This window comes from Danio rerio, chromosome 8 (genome assembly GCF_052040795.2).
Source record: "Danio rerio strain M-AB ecotype USA chromosome 8, GRCz13ab, whole genome shotgun sequence".
Lineage (NCBI taxonomy): Eukaryota > Metazoa > Chordata > Actinopteri > Cypriniformes > Danionidae > Danio > Danio rerio.
Genome location: NC_141028.1, coordinates 21,883,422 through 21,906,080, shown reverse-complemented (window position 1 = coordinate 21,906,080; position 22,659 = coordinate 21,883,422). Strand labels below are relative to the sequence as shown.

The 22,659-nt window shown below is 37.0% G+C and overlaps 2 protein-coding genes across 3 annotated transcripts in view; both read right to left on the bottom strand.

Annotated features, from left to right (window-relative positions):
* fcho1 (FCH and mu domain containing endocytic adaptor 1) overlaps positions 1 to 22,659 on the bottom strand; it is a 72,879-nt gene that overhangs the window by 38,750 nt on the left and 11,470 nt on the right. For both annotated transcript variants that reach the window (XR_015496801.1, NM_001423857.1), the window contains exon 2: positions 12,932 to 12,984. Coding sequence is in view for 1 of the 2 variants with exons in the window: in NM_001423857.1 (NP_001410786.1) it covers positions 12,932 to 12,964 (33 nt within the window). In the remaining variant the exon portion in view is untranslated. The remainder of the gene's footprint in view (positions 1 to 12,931; positions 12,985 to 22,659) is intronic.
* znf692 (zinc finger protein 692) overlaps positions 20,461 to 22,659 on the bottom strand; it is a 36,422-nt gene continuing 34,223 nt past the window's right edge. The window contains exon 13 of the transcript XR_015497196.1: positions 20,461 to 21,590. The gene's annotated coding sequence lies outside the window, so the exon portion shown is untranslated. The remainder of the gene's footprint in view (positions 21,591 to 22,659) is intronic.

Sequence of the window (22,659 nt, the reverse complement as noted above, 5' to 3'; positions counted from 1 at the left end):
ATTCATTCTTAGTTCATGTTAGGAAATACATTAACTAATATTTATTAACGAAACCTTATTGTAGAAGTGTAACCAAACGATTAATGGAAAAAAAAATCAGTCCCATTTTGATGTCTGCATTAAATTTACAAAATAGATGCTTTATTCCATAAAAAAAGCATACAGTAAATGCAAAAAAAATTGTCCACTTCAATGTTACAAAAACCTTTTGTAAATATAACATTCGAAATATGGCTAAAATAATCTTCTGTCATCATTCAGCACAAAATACAGAGTATATTTATGTAAAATGAAACAATATATTTATTCTGACCTTTACGCATTGAAAATTGTTATGAGCAGTTGCAGATCGCTTGAGTCCTACAATTTTGCCACTGAACCGAACTACAAATCCTAGAAGTCATTGCTCTAATCCCTCCTGCCACAGCTGACAGTCATCCGGACACTGACACACACGCACATGCACACGCGCACGCATGCACGTTTTTACAGAGCGGATGCCCTTCCAGCTGCAACCCATCTCTGGGAAACATCCACACACACTCATTCACACACACTCATACACTACGGACAATTTAGCCTACCTAATTCACCTGTAGCGCATGTGTTTGGACTGTGGGGGAAACCAGAGCACCCGGAGGAAACCCACGCGAACGCAGGGACAACATGCAAACTCCACACAGAAACGCTAACTGAACCAAGGCTCGAACCAGAGACCCAGCGACCATCTTGCTGTGAGATGACAGCACTACCTACTGCGCCACTGAGTTGCCCTCAGTTAAACATCATTTAGGAAATATAAAAATTTAAAAAAAATAAATAAAAAAGGGGCTAATAATTCTGACTTCAACTGTATCTTGAAATGGTATAATAGATTTTGAAACCTTGGCATTTCCAAAACCCCTGTAAACCTTAAAACCGGTTATTATACCATGCCTAGTAAAAACCTTGTGGTTTGAAGCATGGTATAATAGTATAAAAACTTTTAAGGTCATTGAATTACTTTGTTCTGTAATTACTGCACTGCGATCCTTTAATTGAGTCTTTAAATATTAGATTAATGAAATTATTATAGTTCAAAACAAGAATTTCTGGTTTATTGTTACCCTAAATTACCACGGTAATAATGTTTGATAGTAATTATTATTGCTCTGGGAAAAAAAATGCAAAGCTGTTTTCAGAATAGATTTTGGCCAAATTTATAGTTCACTAATCCAAACTAACCAATCAGCTTGCTTTGATTACAATATAGTTTTTTTTGTGGTTTGTTTCTAAGTCGGTTGGTCTGGTTTAACACTTTATTAAAGAAGCTGCTGAAAATGTGTAGTTTACCACCATGAAGTCTTTGTAGCTGATCTATATCCAAATTAGACATAAGTTACCCAGGAACCCTTGTGGCATTTAGTTTTAACCCTTTATGCTGTATGTTTTCACAGTGAGCTGCTGTATAAAGAAGTGAGGCTACAAACCAAAAACTAAGTTGACCAGTTTGAAACCAGCATGCAAGCATCTCAATGTTGAAACGAACAGAAAAACAACAGCTGATGTTTGTTGTGTGGCCAGTGCTCTTGCTGAAACCTGACCCCTCTGGAAAGCTGATCTCCCATGATTCTCTCTCTTCTACCCACACAGAACAGGTACAACAGCACCACTTTTAAAGCTGCCTCTCTCTTTTGCTTCTTTTTCTCTTCTCTCTCTTTTTTTTTTACATGCATGTGATGGTAAATAAGTCTGAAACTGGTCTTTTCCACCCAATAGTCAGAATTTGGTGCTAAAAGCAAATAGAGTGACAGCCCATCTGCTAACGTCCAAAATATGTCTGCCCTTTCAGAGCTTTTCCCTGAAGTTCATTTGCAAAGCATACAGCAGTATCTGCCAGTCACTTTATCTAGCGTGATAGCTCAGACAGAAAAGGCTTTGTGTTTGACTGACGGCTCTGATGACATTAAGCGAGGCTGCCGGTGTTTAAGCAGGATCTCAAGAGTGCTTTATTAACGTGTCTTCCAGCAAGATACGGTTGCTGAAGCGACTGGGTTCCCCTGGTAACTGTGAGAGATTGGAAGACACATGACAGCTCAGTGTGTAAGGTGACAGGTATGTGTATGTATGTGTGTCAGTGAGGGGCTCAGGTCTTCCTTGGTCATAACAATCCCAATCTGTTGAAAACGCAGTTTGATCTGAAGGTGTCATTTTCCCCTGAATGACAAAAAGCGATCGGTTTGCCATCTTCATGGTAACTTTACAATAAGGTTGTATTAGTTTATGTAAGTTAATGCAATTGCTAACATGAACAAATAATTAAGAATGCATTTATTATAGTATTAATTATGTTAGTTAATGTTAGCTACTTAACAGCTTCAGTTAGTTCACACGAATTAACTTGTAGCATGAATTTTAATTTTAATAATGTATTAGTAAATGTTAAACTATGATTAAAGGTGCAGTATGTAAGTTTGACACCCAGTGGTCAAATAAGGTATTGCATTCCTGGATCAAAGCAAATGCAAGGGCAGGTTGCTGGACTGAGGAGCGAGTCTGACGATTGAGCCTTAAAGGGTCACGAAACACCAAAATACATTTTTTAAGCTGTTGACAGTCGTATATGTGTCCCACACTGCTAAAAACACTATTAAGACACCTATATTTCACTAAAAAGTGTAAATTGGTTGTTTTTGCGTTATTTCAAGAAAATCCGTACTTCCGGTTTGAAAAGAATTTTTGAAGCTGCGTCACGGTCATGACATAATAGCCTGTATTCCAGCGTGCAGACGTCTGTGCCAGAGTGAGTCTTATTACGTCTTACAGTGTGTTGCATTAATGCATGAGTAAGGCTTGGTTCAAACCAATCAGCGCGCTCTGATGTGCAACTTCATTAATATTCATTACTGTCACAGTGTTTAGACGACAAAGACGCCACGTTGTGTTGGCAAAACAAGCGTGAAGTGTTGCTTTTATAGTTTGCTGCAGTTAAGTTTTGTTTTCATTTTCTCTCTGTGAGAGCTCAGACTCACGTGTGGATTAACAGTGTACGCGATGCGCGACAACAATAACTTACGTGTCTAAGGAGGATTATTGTTTACCTGAGAGCTGTTCTCATCTGCAAACGCTGAGATCCGGATTCGCTTTTACTCCCCTCTTAATAAAGACGCGGCTCTAGTTGCTGGTGATTGTCCTGTCTCTACAGATTTGGTAAGTGAGCGACCAGTGCTCTTTGTTTATTCAGTTTGTTCGTATCGAACAAACTATTGCACAGAGTTTAAACATGTTAGCACTACAACCAAACTTTAACCTCGTGTAGGATTTCTACCGCATTTTGTGACCGGAATAACACACGCGGCTTTCTGACGCTACCTGCCGTGTGCATCTAAGTTATCGGGAAATGTTGAGTTTTTTTTTCTCTCTTTCGCTGTGCGGTATCAAACATTGCATGAAAAATGCACGCTTAGAGCAGTTCCTCGAATCAAATATCTCGTTTGTCGCGAGGGACATGAATGAATTCTCTGAATGAAAGACAGTTAAAGTCCACCATTTAATAATTTGGCAAATAATTTGACTACAGATGCCCATGTAAACACAGTCGCGTGCCCAAATAGACACTCCCACACCATGCCTCTTTTATTCCTCAGACACTCCCTCCTAAACAGAGCTGGACATGCCCACTTTTCTGGCTTTTTCCAAAGTAGAGGTGTGAAAACACCCTGCTGAAACGAGGGGGTTCTATATAAAAACAACGGCACAAGATAGAAGGACTATTCTCCATATTAAGAGAAATTTTTGTTCTAACCAATTCTAAAATTTATATATTAAAAAGCTTATTTTTCTTGCAGCTAATCAACAGGATAAACTGATCACCTCAGGTACACCTCATGTACTTTATTCAGTGTTAAATGCTAATAATGTGAGTTTGAATGACATTTTACTTGGCATTTTTTGCCATAGCACTGAAAGCAGCAGCAGATCTCCTCAGATCTTAAAAATAAAATAAACCGCTTAAAACTGAACTTAAGGGTGCTTTCACATCTGTAGTTCGATTCATTGGGTCCAGACCAAGGACAACAAATGATACATTGTAGCATTTTCTGCCGTCTTTGGGTTTTCACATCACACTTATTGCTTTGGTCCGAACCAGTTGAAAAGAACCAAAATGCAGTCATCTGACAAAATCCACATCACTCATTGGCCAGATGTTATTATGCCAATGGAACTCCTGCAATTGAACAAGTCGGCAGACACAAAATGATGCTTTTGACTATGGAGTTATGACTGCGTTTACTGATTGTATCCCTGCTCATAGTATACTATATAGTTTGTATACATCACTTTAGACAAACTATACATTTCGAGAATGAAGCGTGGCTGCGTTTTAATGCATCGCACGTCACTTCAAGAGGAGGCGTAAATTCATTTAGCTAAACTGCAACATTGTCATCTTGCGGAAATATAACCAATCCATCAAGTAAAATAATGTTTTCCCTCTTTCACATACAATACGGACAATTTAGCCTACCCAATTCACCTATACCACGTCTTTTGGAATTGTGGGGGAAACTGGAGCACCTATAGAGAAAACCCACGCGAACACTGGGAGAACGTGCAAACACTGAAATGCCAACTGATCTAGCCGAGGCTCAAACCAGCGACCTTCTTGCTGTGAGGCGAACGTGCGACCCACTGCCTCACCGTGCAGCTCGTAGACTATTTTAGTAATATACATTTCTTAGCCACAAATGTAAGTGTTGTAAACAGAGATTTGAGCTCTGAGTCAAAAAGGTCTACGGGAATGTCATTCAACAAAAAAGCGATGGGGAGAAAATAAAACGTTTTCAAATTATCTCCTGGATTGTAGAAGGAACCCCATTCCAAAAAGGTTGGATGTGAACACAGGACCAAAATACATGAAAAAATGCACCCTTACAAATGTTGCACTTAAAACAGAGGTCACAACAAGCTGGGAACATTTTATGCAGACGAACAGGTGTGAAATAAATCAAGTGGAAAAACTTAAAATTTTGTTCATGAAAGGAAATTGAGGTACATTTTGGTAAAAGTACCATCACAGATCTTGGACCAATCTTCAGGATTAAACAGAACTTTTAATCCCATTCCCATAGTGGTTTTAAGAAATCATAAACTGGGGAATCAGTGTAAACTAACAAGGCATAGAATTTAGAAATAATCCCTTAAAAAAAACTTACTGACAGCGATTTCTTCCAGTTCTGGTAATTTAAAACGAAATTGGTTTTGCTTTAATAGAGAATCAATAAAATGCTGAATTTGAAGATATTTAAAAAAGTCTTTCAGAGGTAAACATTCCTGAAAAGTCATACATTCAATCTTGATCATTTCAGTTTACAATAAATAATGTCTAACAAAAAATTGTAATTCTGTAAATAAATGTTTCTAAAAAAAAAAAACTTTCTTGAAAATAGGAGATATTGTTTTCTGTGAAAACAGCCACATATTTCCTGACTTGCCACAGTACTGGTGCAAAATGTTCAGAGAGCGTGTAATAAACCTATGGCATACCTAATTTCTGTTTCTGTTAGACTGAACTATATTATCTAAAATGTTTTTAAATGTATTCAGGAAAAGTCATTTCAACTTCAGTGTCTTCTAACGACCGCTACACAAAGCCAGCCTGTGTTAGCCTACAGAACTAACCAGTCTCACTTGATTGTAATTAAGCATGCTGTAAACACACACGCAGAGATGATGACTTTACCAGCATGGAAGAAAGACTAATACAGAGTTTGATGAATGAGTCATGTCTCGAGGAGTTTGTAAGTGGATGATTGCAGGCCGTTCCAGTGCCATGATGCCCAGGGCAAAGAGGCTATCATGTGAGACCCGCTGAACACACAACACAAGTTCATGGAAAGCCCTCAAAAAACCTTTTCACTAGTGTCCATCATGGCTCTGAAAATAAGCGGCAAGTATACAGTAGCTACTATGTGATTATGGATGCTGACAAATGTGTATTTTGAATACTTGTTTGCCTATATTGCCCAGCAATCCCTGCAAGGACGCAGTTGTGTTAAAGGACCTTAACTGCTGACTGTGCATTATTTTTAGAAACGCACACAAAGAGAGAGAGAGAGAGACATGGCCCAATCCTGTCACCGCTGATGAATAACGGCATTAGCTCTCAGGTGAGAGAGAGAAAGGAAGAAAGACTGACCTGAAGCACATCATCCTCCTCTCTTTTATCTTTATCTGGACAAGTCTTGATTAAATCAGTGGAGCAGGACAATAAGACAAATATACGGTCTTAGTGAGGTTTGTCTTGAAATGGGAAATGCAGACAGGACTGCGTTTAGTTGAGGAATTCTCTCATTTACAGTATGTCCTCTCAGAGAAACAAAATATATATATATACATTTATACTGTATATAAAAATGAAAGAGCAGCACTTTCAAATGTAAGAAGTCAGCACCCACCATGCAACGCCATGACATGTGGCTTACAATATCAGCCTATCACCAAAAACACAAATGAACAGGGGCATATTACTGTTTAAATCACTCAGGAGCTGAAAGGACAGTATTACTAAGTAGAAGTATAATCCGGTAACAAATGACTGAATTATTATCTTGTAAAGGCATGTCTCTCATTTGTAATATGGTTTAAATAATAGAAATTCATGATTTTAATTAATTATTTATTTATTTATTTAAGTTCGTTTAACAAATGTGCCAAAATGAAGTTTTTCCTTAAAACAAGCAACATAATCTGCCAATGTGCAATATATATTTTATTTCCTTTTGACATTCTCTTATTTTCCTACCCCACTGGCAGATTATTTAGCTTGTTTTAAGAAAAACTCACTTCTGACCTAAAACAAGATGATAAGTTTTTCTTTTCTAGAAAATGTTTTTTGATTTAAGAATTTTTAGATATCTGGACTAGAAACAAGGCAAAAAAAAATCACTCCACGCTCATTCTAACTACCTAGCCCTATATACATTTCTAGAGAGACCCAAGTACACTCCAGGAGGTATGTTTTTTTTTTGTTTGTTTTTTTTGCAGTTTTTGTTTTCGCAAATCCACCAGAGAGCACCGTGTATGCTCTCACGAGTGCCATTTGCCTAAACCCAACCGACAGGTTTAAAAAGCAATCCAGTAAAAGAAAAGCCTTCGCGGCAGCCTGACTTTACTTTGCTTTTAAATTTTACCACATTTACTTGTTTATTTTATTTTTTGGATTCTGTTTTTGTCATACCCGCCTTCTGGAATTGTTCTTCATCCGACTTGATCCCCCCGTTGTCACAGTCAACTACTCTTTGTATCAAATCCGCCGATGTACATGGCGAGCTGACTGGACAAACTGGAAGCAGCGAGAAAGCTGTTCACACGGAGGTACTGTAAGTGGTCAGCTGGTAAGCGTGAAAATAAACAGCATCATACCACCCCATAGCATTCATTTAAAAGATTAAATGCTTCCATACGTACTTCTGGGTTCATAATTTTCAATCTCCAGAAATTTATAGTTGAAGTCAGAGTTATTAGCCCCCTTTTTATTATTTTAAAATATTTCCCACATTATGTTTAACAGAGCAAGGAAATTTTCACAGTATGCCTGATAATATTTATTCTTCTGGAAAAAGTCTTATTTTTTATTTTGGCTAGTATAAAAGCAGTTTTTAATATTTTAGAAAACATTTTAATTTCAAAATTATGAGCCCCTTTAAGTTATTTTTGTTTCGATAGTCTGCAGAACAAACCATCGTTATACAATAACTTGCCTAATTACCCTAACCTGCCCAGTTAACCTAATTAACTTAGTTAAGCCTTTAAATGTCACCTTAATCTGTATAAAAGTGTCTTAAAAAATATCTAGCAAAATTTTATTTACTGTCATTGTGGGGCTACGTTTTCAGAATGAGCCTTTGTTCAAATCTAAATAAAAAAAGCATTTTTTGCAGTGTAGTATTTTTAGAGATGAACTATGATCTGTAAATATAGCCTTTAAATATGATTCTTGCTGTAAATAAGATGTTTGATTATAAACTATTATTAACCTCCTTGGCATTATAGAGTATTCTGCCAAAGAAGCTAAAGATGTATAATATCCATATTTTTTTATTAGAATAAGTTTTAAATTTTAATCAGGACATATGCTAATGTACTGCAGAATAAAATTAGATGTTTTCCACTTAATATAATAAGTTATTTTCTAATTGCACAATGTAAGTTGACATTTTCTTTCTCTGAAGTGGCCAAAGTCATTTTCGCAGGCAAATATAAGAAAACAGCCTTGCATTAAACCATTTTCCACACCTAATAAACCTTCATCTTTCAAAGCTCCATGAACACTTTTAATGTGAAACTGTTAAAACCCACATCTAAGCTCTAAAACTGAAACAGAACCATAAAAGTGACACTAAATGAACTAATTAACCAGTTAAATGAAGTCTTTGTTATGAGACAACATCTGAACGCCCCGTTCTCCATCTGAGGACAAAGCAGATTGAAGACAGGGGTGAAGATGAAGACGTATGAGCTAAATAAAGAATGTGCTTAATCACTGCGATAGTGAATTCCCTCACTGAGACTTAATTAATCATGCATTTTCAGTAATTACCCAAATGTGTCACCTCAGTCATTTCACACAGGTGTTTTCATTCAGCACTGGAGAAACAGTCAGAGCAGAACACACAACAAATACAGTATAAACACATATAGTTAGGACTAAAATATCTCAAACACACACACACACACGCAAGCAGGCACACACGCAGGCACGCACGCACGCACACACACACACGCACACACACGCACGCACACACACGCACGCACACACACGCACGCACGCACACACACACACGCACACACACACACGCACACACACACACACACATACACGCGCACACACGCACGCACGCACACACACGCACGCACACACACGCACACGGTCTTTAGAATGCAATACAGTAAAGTAAAACACCACACCGCAGCATACAGTACTATGTAGTGCCACTGTTACTGTATTTAACACTTCACTTATACTTAATATTAACAATAAAATATCAGAGTAATGATTATGTTTTGAGACGTCATTTTCAGAAACGTCATATTCAGAAACTTTAATAAAAATTGTTGAATTCAATACCGGAAATAGTCACATGTGGTTTCTAAAATATAAATAAAATGTGGATTATTTGTCAAAGTTCTTGTACAAGATTTAAATGTATTTAGTATTTTTAAATTTCTTTAAGTACTTTCCAATTTTATGTCTGAAATTCAAGTACTTTCAAGAGTTGTGGAAGCCTTGAGTGTAGAATTCTGGTGTAGTTCTAGTAAATTAAAACTGCTTCAGTTCAGTTCTTTTTAAGCACGTGTGTCATTACATTAAGAACAGAGATGCCCAAACTAGGGCCCACGGACTGAAGTTGGCCTTTTGTATCCTTTGATTTGGCCTGCCAGAGGGAAAATGATTGGGAAGGGTTGGGAAATGCCTCTAACAGAGGTTCTCCTTTCTATTGTTTGTGTAACTTATTGTTGATTAGCTTTATTGCTGAGCTACAAAAAAGCCAACTGAAATTAAATGTTTCAATTAAATGTTGTAAATGAACCAGATTTTTAAAAATATACATACTGTCACAATGAATAGGGGACAAAGCAGAAGACATCAGCGTGCAAATCAAGGCAAAGGGTGGTTCAGCATGACAAGTGTATTTAGCATTGAACTCTATTGTTCTATAAATGGAATTTTGTTAATGGTTTTATTGTAATACGTTTGTTAAAAAAATATACATATTAAAAAAAAATTACAATGCATTAGTAAATACTGTAAAAGTAATTTTTTCAAACAGGGCTTGACAATAACACACGCTAAAGATTTTAGCGGTGGCGGGTAAAACAGACACTCCGACTAGCCACTTTGGCTCGTTGAAAATATTTTTTTCCGGATAATAATTCTTAAAAGCAGGGTTCGACAATAAGGATGGTCCAATATGCATGCAAAGGCGATCTTAGAATTGAGAAGCAACACGACTGACAAAAATAATTGTGTCCACGCAAGCAACAGAAAGCAGGTGAATACCGAATGAGAGGATAATCACTTACGCTAACAGCTGAGGTGATGTGCCTTTCTGTTTAAAACGTGTGCGCACTCCCGTTTCAATGCGTGAAGCAACTGTGTCTAGAAACACAACTGATGTGATCGGTTCTCTTTCAAAAAGAAATAGACAAAAAGTGATGAACATGCACCCACAGTCTTGATGCTTTCAAGAGCTCCAGATTTGTCTTTTTGTAAGCAGCACCAGTTGCTTTAACCATTCTTTGAAACGATTATTTATGTCTAACGTTAACCGTGTGTGTGATCATCCTTACATTATCACACGGTAAGTTTTTTACCTGCTTTCTTTTGCATTAATATGGTTTAATTATCTTTTTTTTTCAATAACATTGCTTTAATGGGAGATTAACTCCCCATTTATGTGTAGTTAACTGGTGATTTGGGACCTTTAGCCAGGACAGATTACTGTGCACACATTTTGTTAAACAAAAAGTATAGTATACAACTATATTTTGCTTGTTTAGACACATTTAAAATTTGTGGCTAAGAAATAATTAATTGTTTATGCTTTGTGTGGTCAGAGATAAATTTGGTAAATGCTTCATTTGGAAATTAGCTCTGAAAATTATGTCAAATAAAAAACTAATTGTAATATGAAACCATGACCCATGAGCTCATTTACGACACACAAAACGTGAAATAAATGTGGAGATTTTTGCATGTCAAAGTCATATTTATGTGTATAAAATATATTTTCCCAACAATAAAATTGTGGCTAGTGAAAATGGCGGGTGGCTAGTAATGTTGGACATCTACTAGCCACAGTGGCTGCTTATCAAAAATGTTAATGTCAAGCCCTGTTTTTAAATATGAAATAAATCAGGAAATTACCCACGACAACTTTCAGCCCACAGCTCGCACTCAAACTTGGATTTTGGCCCTTAATAAAAAAAAAAAAACATTGGGCACCACTGATTAAGAAGAAACTACACTTTGAACCACAGGGTGAGAGAGGTAGTTCCAACCAAACAAGTTTGCCTCATTGGAACAGTGGATTTAGGATAAATCAAATCGCTGAACAATGTTGGTAATAACGAAACTTGTGAGCATGGTTGCTCAATGATGCTTTTGGGAAATTAACCCCAGAGCATCTGCATATATCTGCATGAGCGATGGGGGGGTCCAGAGCGAATAATAGCTCTGAGTGAATCTGAGGGAGTGTTTTACACCAGCTTTGTGCAGGAACACAATAGAGGAGGTCTCTGCATGCACCCCAGTCCTGCGACACACAAAGCCAGACGAACACATGACCTGGCCAAAACCGGTCAGCAATACTGCAATCAAGCCGGCAGAGGAACTCAGAAACAAAAACCTCAGTCAAGACTACAAATGAAAGAAGGGTAGTTTGGCTTTAGACACTTGACACTTCACTACACAAGAGCCTCAAAAAAAAAAAAAAAAAAAACCTGATCTGACACCAGATGTTGTGAGTTTCTCTAACATATGGAGGTCTTTATCTGGTAGGAAGCAGGCCTATACCATAGATCGTTTTAGCATCGATATCACAATGTGCGAAACTGCAATACTGCAGGATGTGCAATGTCGGGTCAGGATTATTTCTGCTCAGCACCACAGATCAGAACACATGGGATTTGTGGAGTCGCAATAGAGTTTGACTATAATGGAGTAAAAGTTTATCGTCTGCATGTGTTTTATGGCCTGTGTCTGTGTGAGCATATCAAGAGAGTTTAAAGCACTCAGGTACAATAGATTGTATTGTTAGTAACTTTTTTTAATGATTGATTTTATTGAATTATGTATAAAATGAGGACTACAGATTGTTATTTTACATGTGATCATTCAATTTCTCTACCTGAATATTGTTAGGCTCCCCTGAAAACCATAAGCACTGTTTATTTTGTTGTATCTTTGCTCTACTGTTTTGTTTATTGTATTTTATGAAAGATTCACTTCCCTGCAGAATCATCTAAATCTAAATAAATAAATTCTTTCCAAATAGCTATTCAAGAAACATGGTGAAATTATATTTACATTACAATATATACAGCTGAAGTCAGAGTTAATAGCCCCTTGAATTATTACTTCTATTAATTCTATACAACTTAAAGTGACATTTAAAGGCTTAACTAGATTAACTACGCAGGTTAGGGTAATTAGGCAAGTTATTGTATAACGATGGTTTGTTCTGCAGACTATCGAAAAAATATATAGCTTAAAGAGGCTATTAATTTTGACCTTAAAATGGCTTTTAATAACTGAAAAAAATTAGTAACTGCTTTTATTTTAGCCAAAATAAAATAAATAAGACTTTCTTCAGAAGACAGAATATTATCAGACATACTGTGAAAATTATCTTGCTCTGTTAAACATCATTTGGGAAATATTTCAAGAAGAAAAAAATTCTAAGGGGACTAATAATTCTGGCTTCAACTGTATATATATATAGCAGAAAAATTAAATATCACAATTTGAGATTTTTCCCATTTGGTGCAGTCCTGAAGGCTGTTGTACTGTAATGTGGCCTGCATTCAGGAGAAGTAGTTCCTGAATGTTCTGGCTCGATTCTTCTCTCTCTTCTCTTTGGTTCTTTCTGAGGGCCAGGTTAGGTATTAAAAGTAGGACGCACCTGAAATAGCCCTGCCAGGTGTGTGGAAAGTGCAGAGCGCGGCTGTCCTCATGGGACGGCTGACAAAGCCCTGGCCTACTGCTTTTGCACTCTTACTCTGTTTGTTTTTTCATCTCTCCTCCATACTGTACTTTCATTGATGTGACTGTAACAGTCTGCTTACAAAGCAACTTTATAAAACATATGCTGAGTAAACATTTGCTCTTACTGTACTGCTACAAAGCATAAAAACCACCACTGCAAAAGAAAGGAAATGGGACACCTACCCAAAAATTGTTCTTGAAATATGCCATCTCCATTTAGAGGTTCCTAGAGTGTTCTGAAAGAGAGAAAAAATAAAGTTATAGCCTAAATATTATCTTTAGTTTTTGTTCTCAACAAATCTTGATTTATATAACACACACACACACACACACATATACATACACACATATACATATACATATATATATATATATATATATATATATATAGAGAGAGAGAGAGAGAGAGAGATACATATACTGTACACACACACACACACACACACACACACACACACACACACATATATATATATATATATATATATATATATATATATATATATATATATATATATATATATATATATATATATATATATATATATATATTTATATACAAACATATATTTTTTAAAATCATATGTATTTATATAGGCGACGCAGTGGCGCAGTGGGTAGCTCGTTTGCCTCACAGCAAGAAGGTCGCTGGGTCGATCCTCGGCTCAGTTGGCGCATCTTTGTGGAGTTTGCATGTTCTCCCTGCGTTCGCGTGGGTTTCCTCCGGGTACTCCGGTTTCCCACACGGTCCAAAGACATGTGGTACAGGTGAATTGGGTAGGCTAAATTGTCCGTAGTGTATGAGTGTGTGTGTACAGTATGTGTGGATGTTTCCCAGAGATGGGTTGTGGCTGAAAGGGCATCTGCTGCGTAAAAACTTGCTGGATAAGTTAGCGGTTCATTCCGCTGTGGCGACACCAGATTGATAAAGGGACTAAGCCGACAAGAAAATGAATGAATATATTCATATAAACGAGTTTTCTCTTGCATTTCTGAATGTTTTATCAGAAGTGTAACCATTTCTTGCAATTGTGAGCTTAAAAAAATATATTTTCGAAATCTGGCTCTATTTCTAGCATTTAGCTTTGCTTTCATCAAGTCACTCATTTTATATTAGGATATAAAATTATGTGAAACCCAATTAAGCATTGGAAACTATATATCAAGACTTTTACGTATGCTTAAATTACACATTGCAGCTAATTTGGTCAAATCAAAACAGCTTTCACAATAACAAGAGTTACTGAAAAGATTGTTTTATTACATTAGAAGGTTTGTAAAAACAAGAGGGCAGTAAGAGTTCACGGCTGGCAGCTTTGCTCATAAGTCTAAAATGTGCTGTTTAAAAAACCTTTGTAGATGTACGAAAATACACAATAGGGTATAAAATATTTGATCAAAGCAACTGAGAAGACCCTGAACCTACTGATGAAAGAAGGAAAAGGCATTTCAGTGGGAACACAAGCATGGCCTTCATGTCGGTACACCTTACTGAAGAGCACAATTGACCATGAAGTACACACTTAAATTAAGTTCTTGTGAAGATTTCTGTAGATGTAAAGTTTGTTAAGATAGATATTTGGCTGAGACACAACTACTTGAATATCTGAAATCTGAGGGTTCAAAAATATCAAAATATTAAGGAAATCCCTTTTTAAAACAGTCTAAATTAAGTGCTTAGTTGGTGGTTCATTCCGCATTCCATTGGAAATCCATCAAAAATCCTGGAGAGTTTTTTAATTGAGAAAAAAAGATTTCCAGCTTGTACACACAGAAATAAATGCTCCAGAAGAAAGAGGAACCATTTTGGTTACCCAAAGAAACTTTTAGTGGTCAGTGAAAAAAAAAATTTTTTTCATAGTATAAAGGACTAGGTTCTTTATCAGATCATCCCTGCCAATCAAGAACTTTAAAGGGCACCTATTTTACCCCTTTTCAAGATTTAAGAGGTCTTTTGTGTCTCTAGAATGTGTCTGTAAAGTTTCAGCACCCATCAGATTATTTATTATATCTTTTTAAGTCTGGGAAATTTGAGCTGTTATGACATTGTAGTTGTTTTTGTTGCCTGTGCCTTTAATGTAATTGAGCTGGTTCTCCCCTGCGCACCAATCCTATGTGCATGTCAGAGCCGTAGTCTTCACATAAATAAACAGCACAGTGACAGACAAAAATGAAGCAGACCTCCCTTTACTACAGTTGCAACCTTCCAACTATAATTTGATATATTTGTTGTGGAGTTAATTCAAGCCTTTCTGCAATGATGAGTCACACTTAATGTCGTAAAAAGGTACACACACACACACACACACACACACACACACACACACACACACACACACACACACACACACACACACACACACACACACACACACACACACACACACACACACACACACACACACACACACAAGCACTGTTTTTACATGCAAATGTGACAGGATACATGTTCATATCCAACGCTGTATGGATATCCGTTATGTTAATGTACAAAATAAACCTGGGATTGAAGTGTCTTCTTTTATAATTGTACTGACTTGTGATACTCATTTTTGATCACATTTGATGATGATCGATGATCACAGAGATCTGAACAGATTTTTTTTTTATCCCAGTTGCTTTGCACACATCCTGCCTTACTGATGTGATTATACCCGTTAAAACGGAGACATGTTAATACTGTCAATCAATTCGGTGGGCAGGTAAACCGCACTACTACGTCACGTTGCGACCAACCTCAAAATGGGAGGATATTGGATCCTATTTTAACATCAGGAAATTAAAAAAAAGAGATTTAGTGTTTCTTTCACTCCAATATGACTGTGGACACACTATACTGTACTTACACATATACTGTAGGTGCCCTTTAATTGTTAAAAGTTTAAGAACCTAAGTGCATATTTTATTGGAGTTAATAAAGAATTATATATTTTTTAAAAATATAAATATATATTATATATAATATAAATATATTTCAAAACTTTTGAAGGTTAAACACTTTCTTTAGCATGAATATTTAGTAATTTTTTCATCGAGCCTTTTTTTCAACATGGCAGAAACAAGCTTCCTTACACATGCACATAAGCAAGTGTCTGGCCTTCATATCATGCAGGCGCGAGCAGCCAGGGTGTCATGAAGTGTCACAATGACTAATTGGATATCTTTAAAACAAGAGGGGCTGTGTTTCTCTCTGCATAATCTCCTGATATTAGATGTACCTATGTGAACCTGCTAAATGGATTCATTTCACAGAAGAGTCCAGGGAAGAAACAAGGTACGCAATCAAAACAAGGTTAACCGAGACAGCAGACAGGCGCATAATGCTGATGTAAGCAGACTCCAGCAGGGGCTGGTGGCAAGAACTCAAGGTAATTTTAATAAGACCAAACCCATGCTGAGGCGCACACACGCAAACATACCCGCTCCATTTCAATACAAGCAGATGACACTGAGATGACTGCGAAAGTGTCTCTTTGTGAATGTAAATGTCAGCCAACTCAGAAATATAAAACCTCACCTCAGCTAAAAGCCTGAACAGCACACTGAATTCTTTTTCTTTTTTTACTCGGGGTCTGTACAGTGAAACCAATTGTACATTCATCCTTAACATCTGGGACTAAACAAAGCATGAAAAAGCACGTCAGTCAAAGGAACCGAGTAATGTGTCAAGTGTGTATTCTGCAGTATACCAGTCTAGGGTCTTTATGGAGAGACAACAGGTGCATTATTTCTGTAACACATTTTCTCTCATTGCACACACTCTTTCATTCCTCTTTCCTCACTCTCGTTTGTCCAAACACATCCTGGCAATGACTGCCAACATCAAGGCATTTCCAGTCCAGTGTCTCTCCTGCTTTCTAACACTCATCACCACCAGGAGCCCATAATGAGGATCTGGAAATTGCTGTAAATCCTTTAGAAACACATAATGATTATAGGCATTAATGTCTGACTGGGCAGTGGATGTAGACAGAAATGTAGATGAAAGAAAAAGTCAATTGTAGGGCTGTGCAATTAATCAAAATGCAATTTGGATTTTGGCCTCCAACCATTATGAAAAAACATTCATCGAGATAAAATGTGTCATATCCCACCCCCTATCAAGCAGTCCGAATTCGTTCCTCTGCATTTCACATTGAAGTTAGGGAATGCACTTAAGACTTTTGCAGCCTTGGGACATGCTTTATTTATTAAGGTGTATGAGATTCATTGCGAAAGTGAAACCCTTAATTGGAACTGTGTGGCTCTTAAAGCAGAAGCACGCTCTATTCCTGCTGCCAAATGCTTTTGCCCTTATTAATCAAACAAAATAAGACAAGCATTCACTTCTTTCGACTTAAGGACTTTTGTAGCTTTAATAAGAAAAAAAATCAAGTTTAAATCCACACGATATTATAAAATTGAAAGATATTTAGACTGTAATATGTCTTTTTGTTAGAATTTGTATTACATATTTTAAGGAACATACACATACAGTAAATGATTTCCAGAAAAATACTAATGGTGTCAAAACAAAAGCACCAAACAAACACTGCCATGATAACTCACCCCTCTCTTGATAACACCCTATCATCACTAGACACACCCCTTACAGCTGATTGGCAGGAAGTGTGTTTTGGGTCTGACACTGTGACCAAAAGCATTTTTATTTTTTTATTTTTTTAAATCGCTTGCACCTGCCCTTTTAAATTTGTCAGCAAGGGGTTTTATTTAAAATATAATAAAACTAATACTTAAAAATCTTTATACTTTTTTGTTATGCAGGATTTTCTATGTTTTACGTTTTACATTTTAGGGTGGCATAGTGGCATAGTGGCTTAGTGGTTAGCGCTGTCTTCCCATAGCAAGAAGGTTGCTGGTCGAGTCCCGGCTGGGCCAGTTGGCATTTTTGTGTGGAGTTTGCATGTTCTCCCCAAGTTGGCGTGGGTTTTCTTCGGGGGCTCCGGTTTCCCCCACAAGTTCAAAGACATGGGCTGAGGGTAAATTGGATAAACTAAATTAGCCATAGTGTATGAGTGTGTGTGTGATTGAGTGTATGGGTGGTTCCCAGCACATCCACTGCGTAAAACATGGACTAGCTGGCAGTTCATTCCACTGTGGCAACCCTTGATAAATAAGGGACTTAGCCCAAGGATATAAATGATATTATTCATTATAGGTATATTATTTTGTTATTTTGTAAGTACAAAATAAAAAGTTTTTTTTTTTCCTAAAAAAAAGCTATTTAAAACCTGTATATAAAAATCACGTGTTTTACTTAAATTTGATGCATTAAACAAAATTTGACATCTCATCTTTGACCAATTCCCTTACAGAAAATTGTAATCATGTTTCACAATATTTTGTTATTAACCTTTATTTTCTTATTCTTATTCAGATCTAAAAGTGCCACTTTTGGAGTTTTTTTTAATGGTACTGCAGTGCTTCCCACATGTTTGAAATATACTTGCAGTGGTAACCAGATTGAAACACATCTTTTACCCATGGCACATGGTTAACTACATGCGAGAAAAAAGTGATTTTTAACAATACTTTTATTTATTATTATACACTGTTTCTTTTCAATGGGTTGAGTTTTTTTTTTTTTTTTACATTTTTAAAAGATTATAAAAAAAGAAATCCAATTTGTTTTTCTGTTCAGGAGCCATGTGCACTCGCTGACATTCTGCTGCTACAGTATTGCCAAATCATCAAATCATGCTAGTTGTGTATAAAATATGTAATATATCAACATCAAATTAAGAGAGAGAGAGAGAGAGAGAGAGAGAGAGAGAGAGAGAGAGAGAGAGAGAGACTTTTCACTAGTTAATTAATCTTGATGTTTTTGCTATTAAGTGGATACAAAAGTGTAAATGGATGATGATAATAATAAAAAAAGGCACCAAATTTACTTAGGCGGCCGTTAATATACCTGGGCGGCTCGCCCAAGTAAAGTCTCATACTATCAACTATCATAATCATACACAGTTCATACTCTTGTTTTGCTGAACATTTCTGATGAAAAATGACTGACACAAATACCAGTCTGACTGAACTTTCTGACTTTAAAAGCAGAACCTTCAAACACCTTTGCTACACGACAGCATTGAGGAAATTGGCAGAACGAGAGCAGTGTCCTTGAGTTAATATGTTTGTGTGCTCAGCAGAGAGCCGCTTGAAGGTGTGATTCCTGTTATGATTCTGGAGAGCGGGATGCTGGCAGGATCTGCAGCTCATGGAGTGCTGACCACAGGGCTTTTCTCTGGCACCATTGATGACCATCAGTCGGTGCACAGCACGACCTCTCATGGACAGGGAAATACTCTTGCTTACGCCTCACTCCCACTCTCCTTCTCTCACACCCATTTAATTAACTCGACCTGGCCAACCTTACACCCCTGCAGACAACATAAGCTTGGCACAGACGATCATTCCAAAAATAAGCCTTATTTGTCAGTTCAGAGTGCTCCAAACAGACATCAGGGTGTAACGCGATGGAGACGGAATCTATCCAACTGGGACTAGAAGGAATTTCTAGATGTTTGCTTTTCATGCCCTTTAATTAGACTGCAACCAACATGCAAAAGATATTCATTTGAGGATCACTACAATATTCATTTAACACATGCTCTTCATATGGCAAACCCAAGGCATCTAATATTACCTTAATAAATTAGATATCAGAGTTACATTCCAGCCGTTTAGGATCATGCAAATCTACCCTTTGGGTTTGGCACTAAAACACAGTGACACTGGCAGCTGCATTTTCCACTGAAGACTTTAAGCCTCCTAGAGCTGATTCTGTGGTCACTGTGGAGCGAGCACTGGAGGATCCATCTGCTGCACACTCAGTGGAAATTAATTCAGATTTTGCAAAAACGTGCCTCTATAACCATCTTTACAGAGAAGCCTATCGCTACGTTCATCCAAATTTGATAATTTGAGTTTCTAACTGATATCTGATGTAAATGACAGACTGTCTCTACTGAGTAATGCATATCTATTTTGTGTGTTCCGTTTTTTTTTTTCCTTTAATAAAATATCTGCATTGGTACATCAACACAAAAAATACAGGGTTTACAAAACAGATGTTATTTTACAACATGACAGCATGTTTGCACTGTTTTTGTTTGTTTTATGAGACAGTGGCAGTAATGTAGGAAGCTGACAAGGACAGCTTTTTTCCATGTTGGCGACACTTCCACACACACTTAAAGAGGTGAGAAACCAGACCGATTTGTATACTGTAGATCTGCACCACTGTATATTGTCATTTTTTTGCTTGAATTTCAGCATGCAACTTGTTCTGCAAAGACATTCACCAGGTTTTCTACAGCATTGTGCTGATCTTTTATGACAGCTCCAGTTTCCCCAATTGAACTGGATAAATTGAATTGGTTGTGGTGTGTGAATGGGAGAGTGTGTGGGTGTTTCCCAGCACTGAGGGTTGTACACTCAGTGATAAGATGTGGCAGGAAGGGCATCTGCTGGTAAAACATATGCCAGAGTAACTGGCAGTTCATTCTGCTTTGGCAACCCCTGATAAACAGTAGGAATGCACCGATAACTTTTTTGGAACCGATCTGATCTCGAGACCAGAATTCTGAAATCGACTGATACAGATCCTATCCCACTAAATCTAACTAAAACACTATGCTTGCTGTAAACTAGGCTACAATATTTGAGCATTTGTTATGACACTTACATTAACGTTTCCTTTTTTATTATTAAGATTTTTCTTTGAAATCTGTAATAGGCGACAACTATTGTCACTAATTATTGGTAAAATAACCAGCCTTTAAGCAAAGCCTGATATTTTTCTGCAGGTTGGACACAGACTAGACAATACTGTCTTAGGCCAGACTTATATAAAGTAGGCCTACATGACAACTTTCTAGTGCCTTATAACAGGCTACCTTCGTGGTTCTTGTTTGCATGTAAACATATGCCTAATCGAACTGATATGCGAGTATCAGGATCGGTGCATCCCTAATAAACAGGGTATAACCAAAGTAAAGGGAGTGAAAGTAAATGAGATGTTGACAACAAAATGCAATTTTGTTTTTTCAGAAATGCAATATGGGTTGAATCTCAAACTACATAGGAATGTAACTTGAATTTTTTTTTTTAATTCAATGTCTTTTTTTCGGTCAAACTCACTAAATATGACCAGAATTCAGCTGAAAATTATCAAAAATTTCATTTGGATTGACACTGTGAACACAGCCTAGCCAGAAAAATAACTGTTAGCTTTCCAGTTCTCCTTATTTGCACTTGCTTAACAGGCACAATATCTCCAAGATAAATATGATTTACAATTTGCCTTCTTTGCTTATGGAAACTCATAAGTGCTCAATTCTGCTGATCGGTTCTTTCACTTGTAATATATTGATTCAAAATTCAAGTTATTTATACATTTTACAAAAAGTATTGCACAAGTTTGTTTTCTTTAGTATTAAATATAAGTTATACTCACTAGAATGTTGTCAATATTTGTCTCAGTGCTATATGTCGGTGCACAGTACCACTAGGCTATTGCTGCCAACAACAGATAACATTTCAGATAAGAAATTGCTAAAATAAACTAACTTGCACCAATAAACACACGGATGACCGGATAGATGGGCAGGCAGATGGATGGATGGAGCAAAAAAAAATAGGCGCTAAGAAAATTTTAGCAATGACCCTCAATCCCCTCATGCTGAATTTAATGGCAACGCTCAGCACTTTTAATCCTGTCATTCTTCTCCCTCTGTCATTTTGCAGTAGCTGAGAGGATTGTTAGAGAGCGATGAGAGCAGATGCAGAGGAGAGATGCTGATTTCTCTTTTCTCTTTCGTTCCATCTGAAACTTCATACGGTGCTGTGTATAAACAGAAACAGTGCATCAACCCTTAGCTGAGCTCACTCCAGGACTGAAGCATGGCTACAGAGCCAAGAATCAACAGTACACAGCCTGCTTGGCTACTAGAGCCCCATCTGTCAAAGTCCAAGAGCAATTTTACACACTTTAAAATAAATATTTCTTATAACTTCAAGGCTTTATTAGAAAAGATATTGAGGGAGGAAACCATCCAGCAGTGGCCTATAAGACAAATTTATGAGAAATGACATTACTCTAATTGGACTCCCTGATGAACAATGCTTTAGAGGAAGAAGCTGTGCCATGACTGTCTGCTGAATTCTCTAATACGTATTATCGTGTGGGTGAGTGTGAATCAGCGCGTGTGTTTGTGTCCTTCCTCACCTGCTTTGGCAAAGAAAATGAGCTAAGAAAATTTCCTGTCAGAGGGGTTTTTGCAGCAAGCAGCGCAGCGCCAAATCCCCCACCCACCTACAGCAAGTCAGATTGTCTATATCAAAGCTCCAGCGAGATGCCCAGAACTCAATTTGGTTTGATTCCAAATAAATTTGGGGGGATTTTTTAAGGAAACTCTAAGGTTTCTACTGTGGAAGTCCCTTCTGTTATTTCTACATTAACAAGAAAATACATCTTACAAGATTTGAAGTGTTCAAATGATAAAGTTGTCGTACCACATGGTTCTAAATGATTATGTTATTCACATATGAAGTTATTAAATGATATCATGAAAGTACTGTGGTATATAAAATAGATATATGAACAATATTGCTGTTGTTCCAAGATTAATTATCAATATATACACAACCTGACAAAAGTCTTGTCGTCAATCTCAGTAGTAAGAGCAACAAATAATAACTTGATTTCTAGTTGAACATTTGGAAAAGTAGCAAAAGGTAGATTTTTCTGATAAATCATCTGTTGAACTGCATCCCAATCATCACAATTACTGCAGAAGACATATTGGAACCCACATGGACAAAAGATTCTCACAAAAATCAGTCAAGTTTGGTGAATGAAAAATCATTATTAAGGGTTACATTCAGAGAGATCTGCAGAGTGGATGGCAACT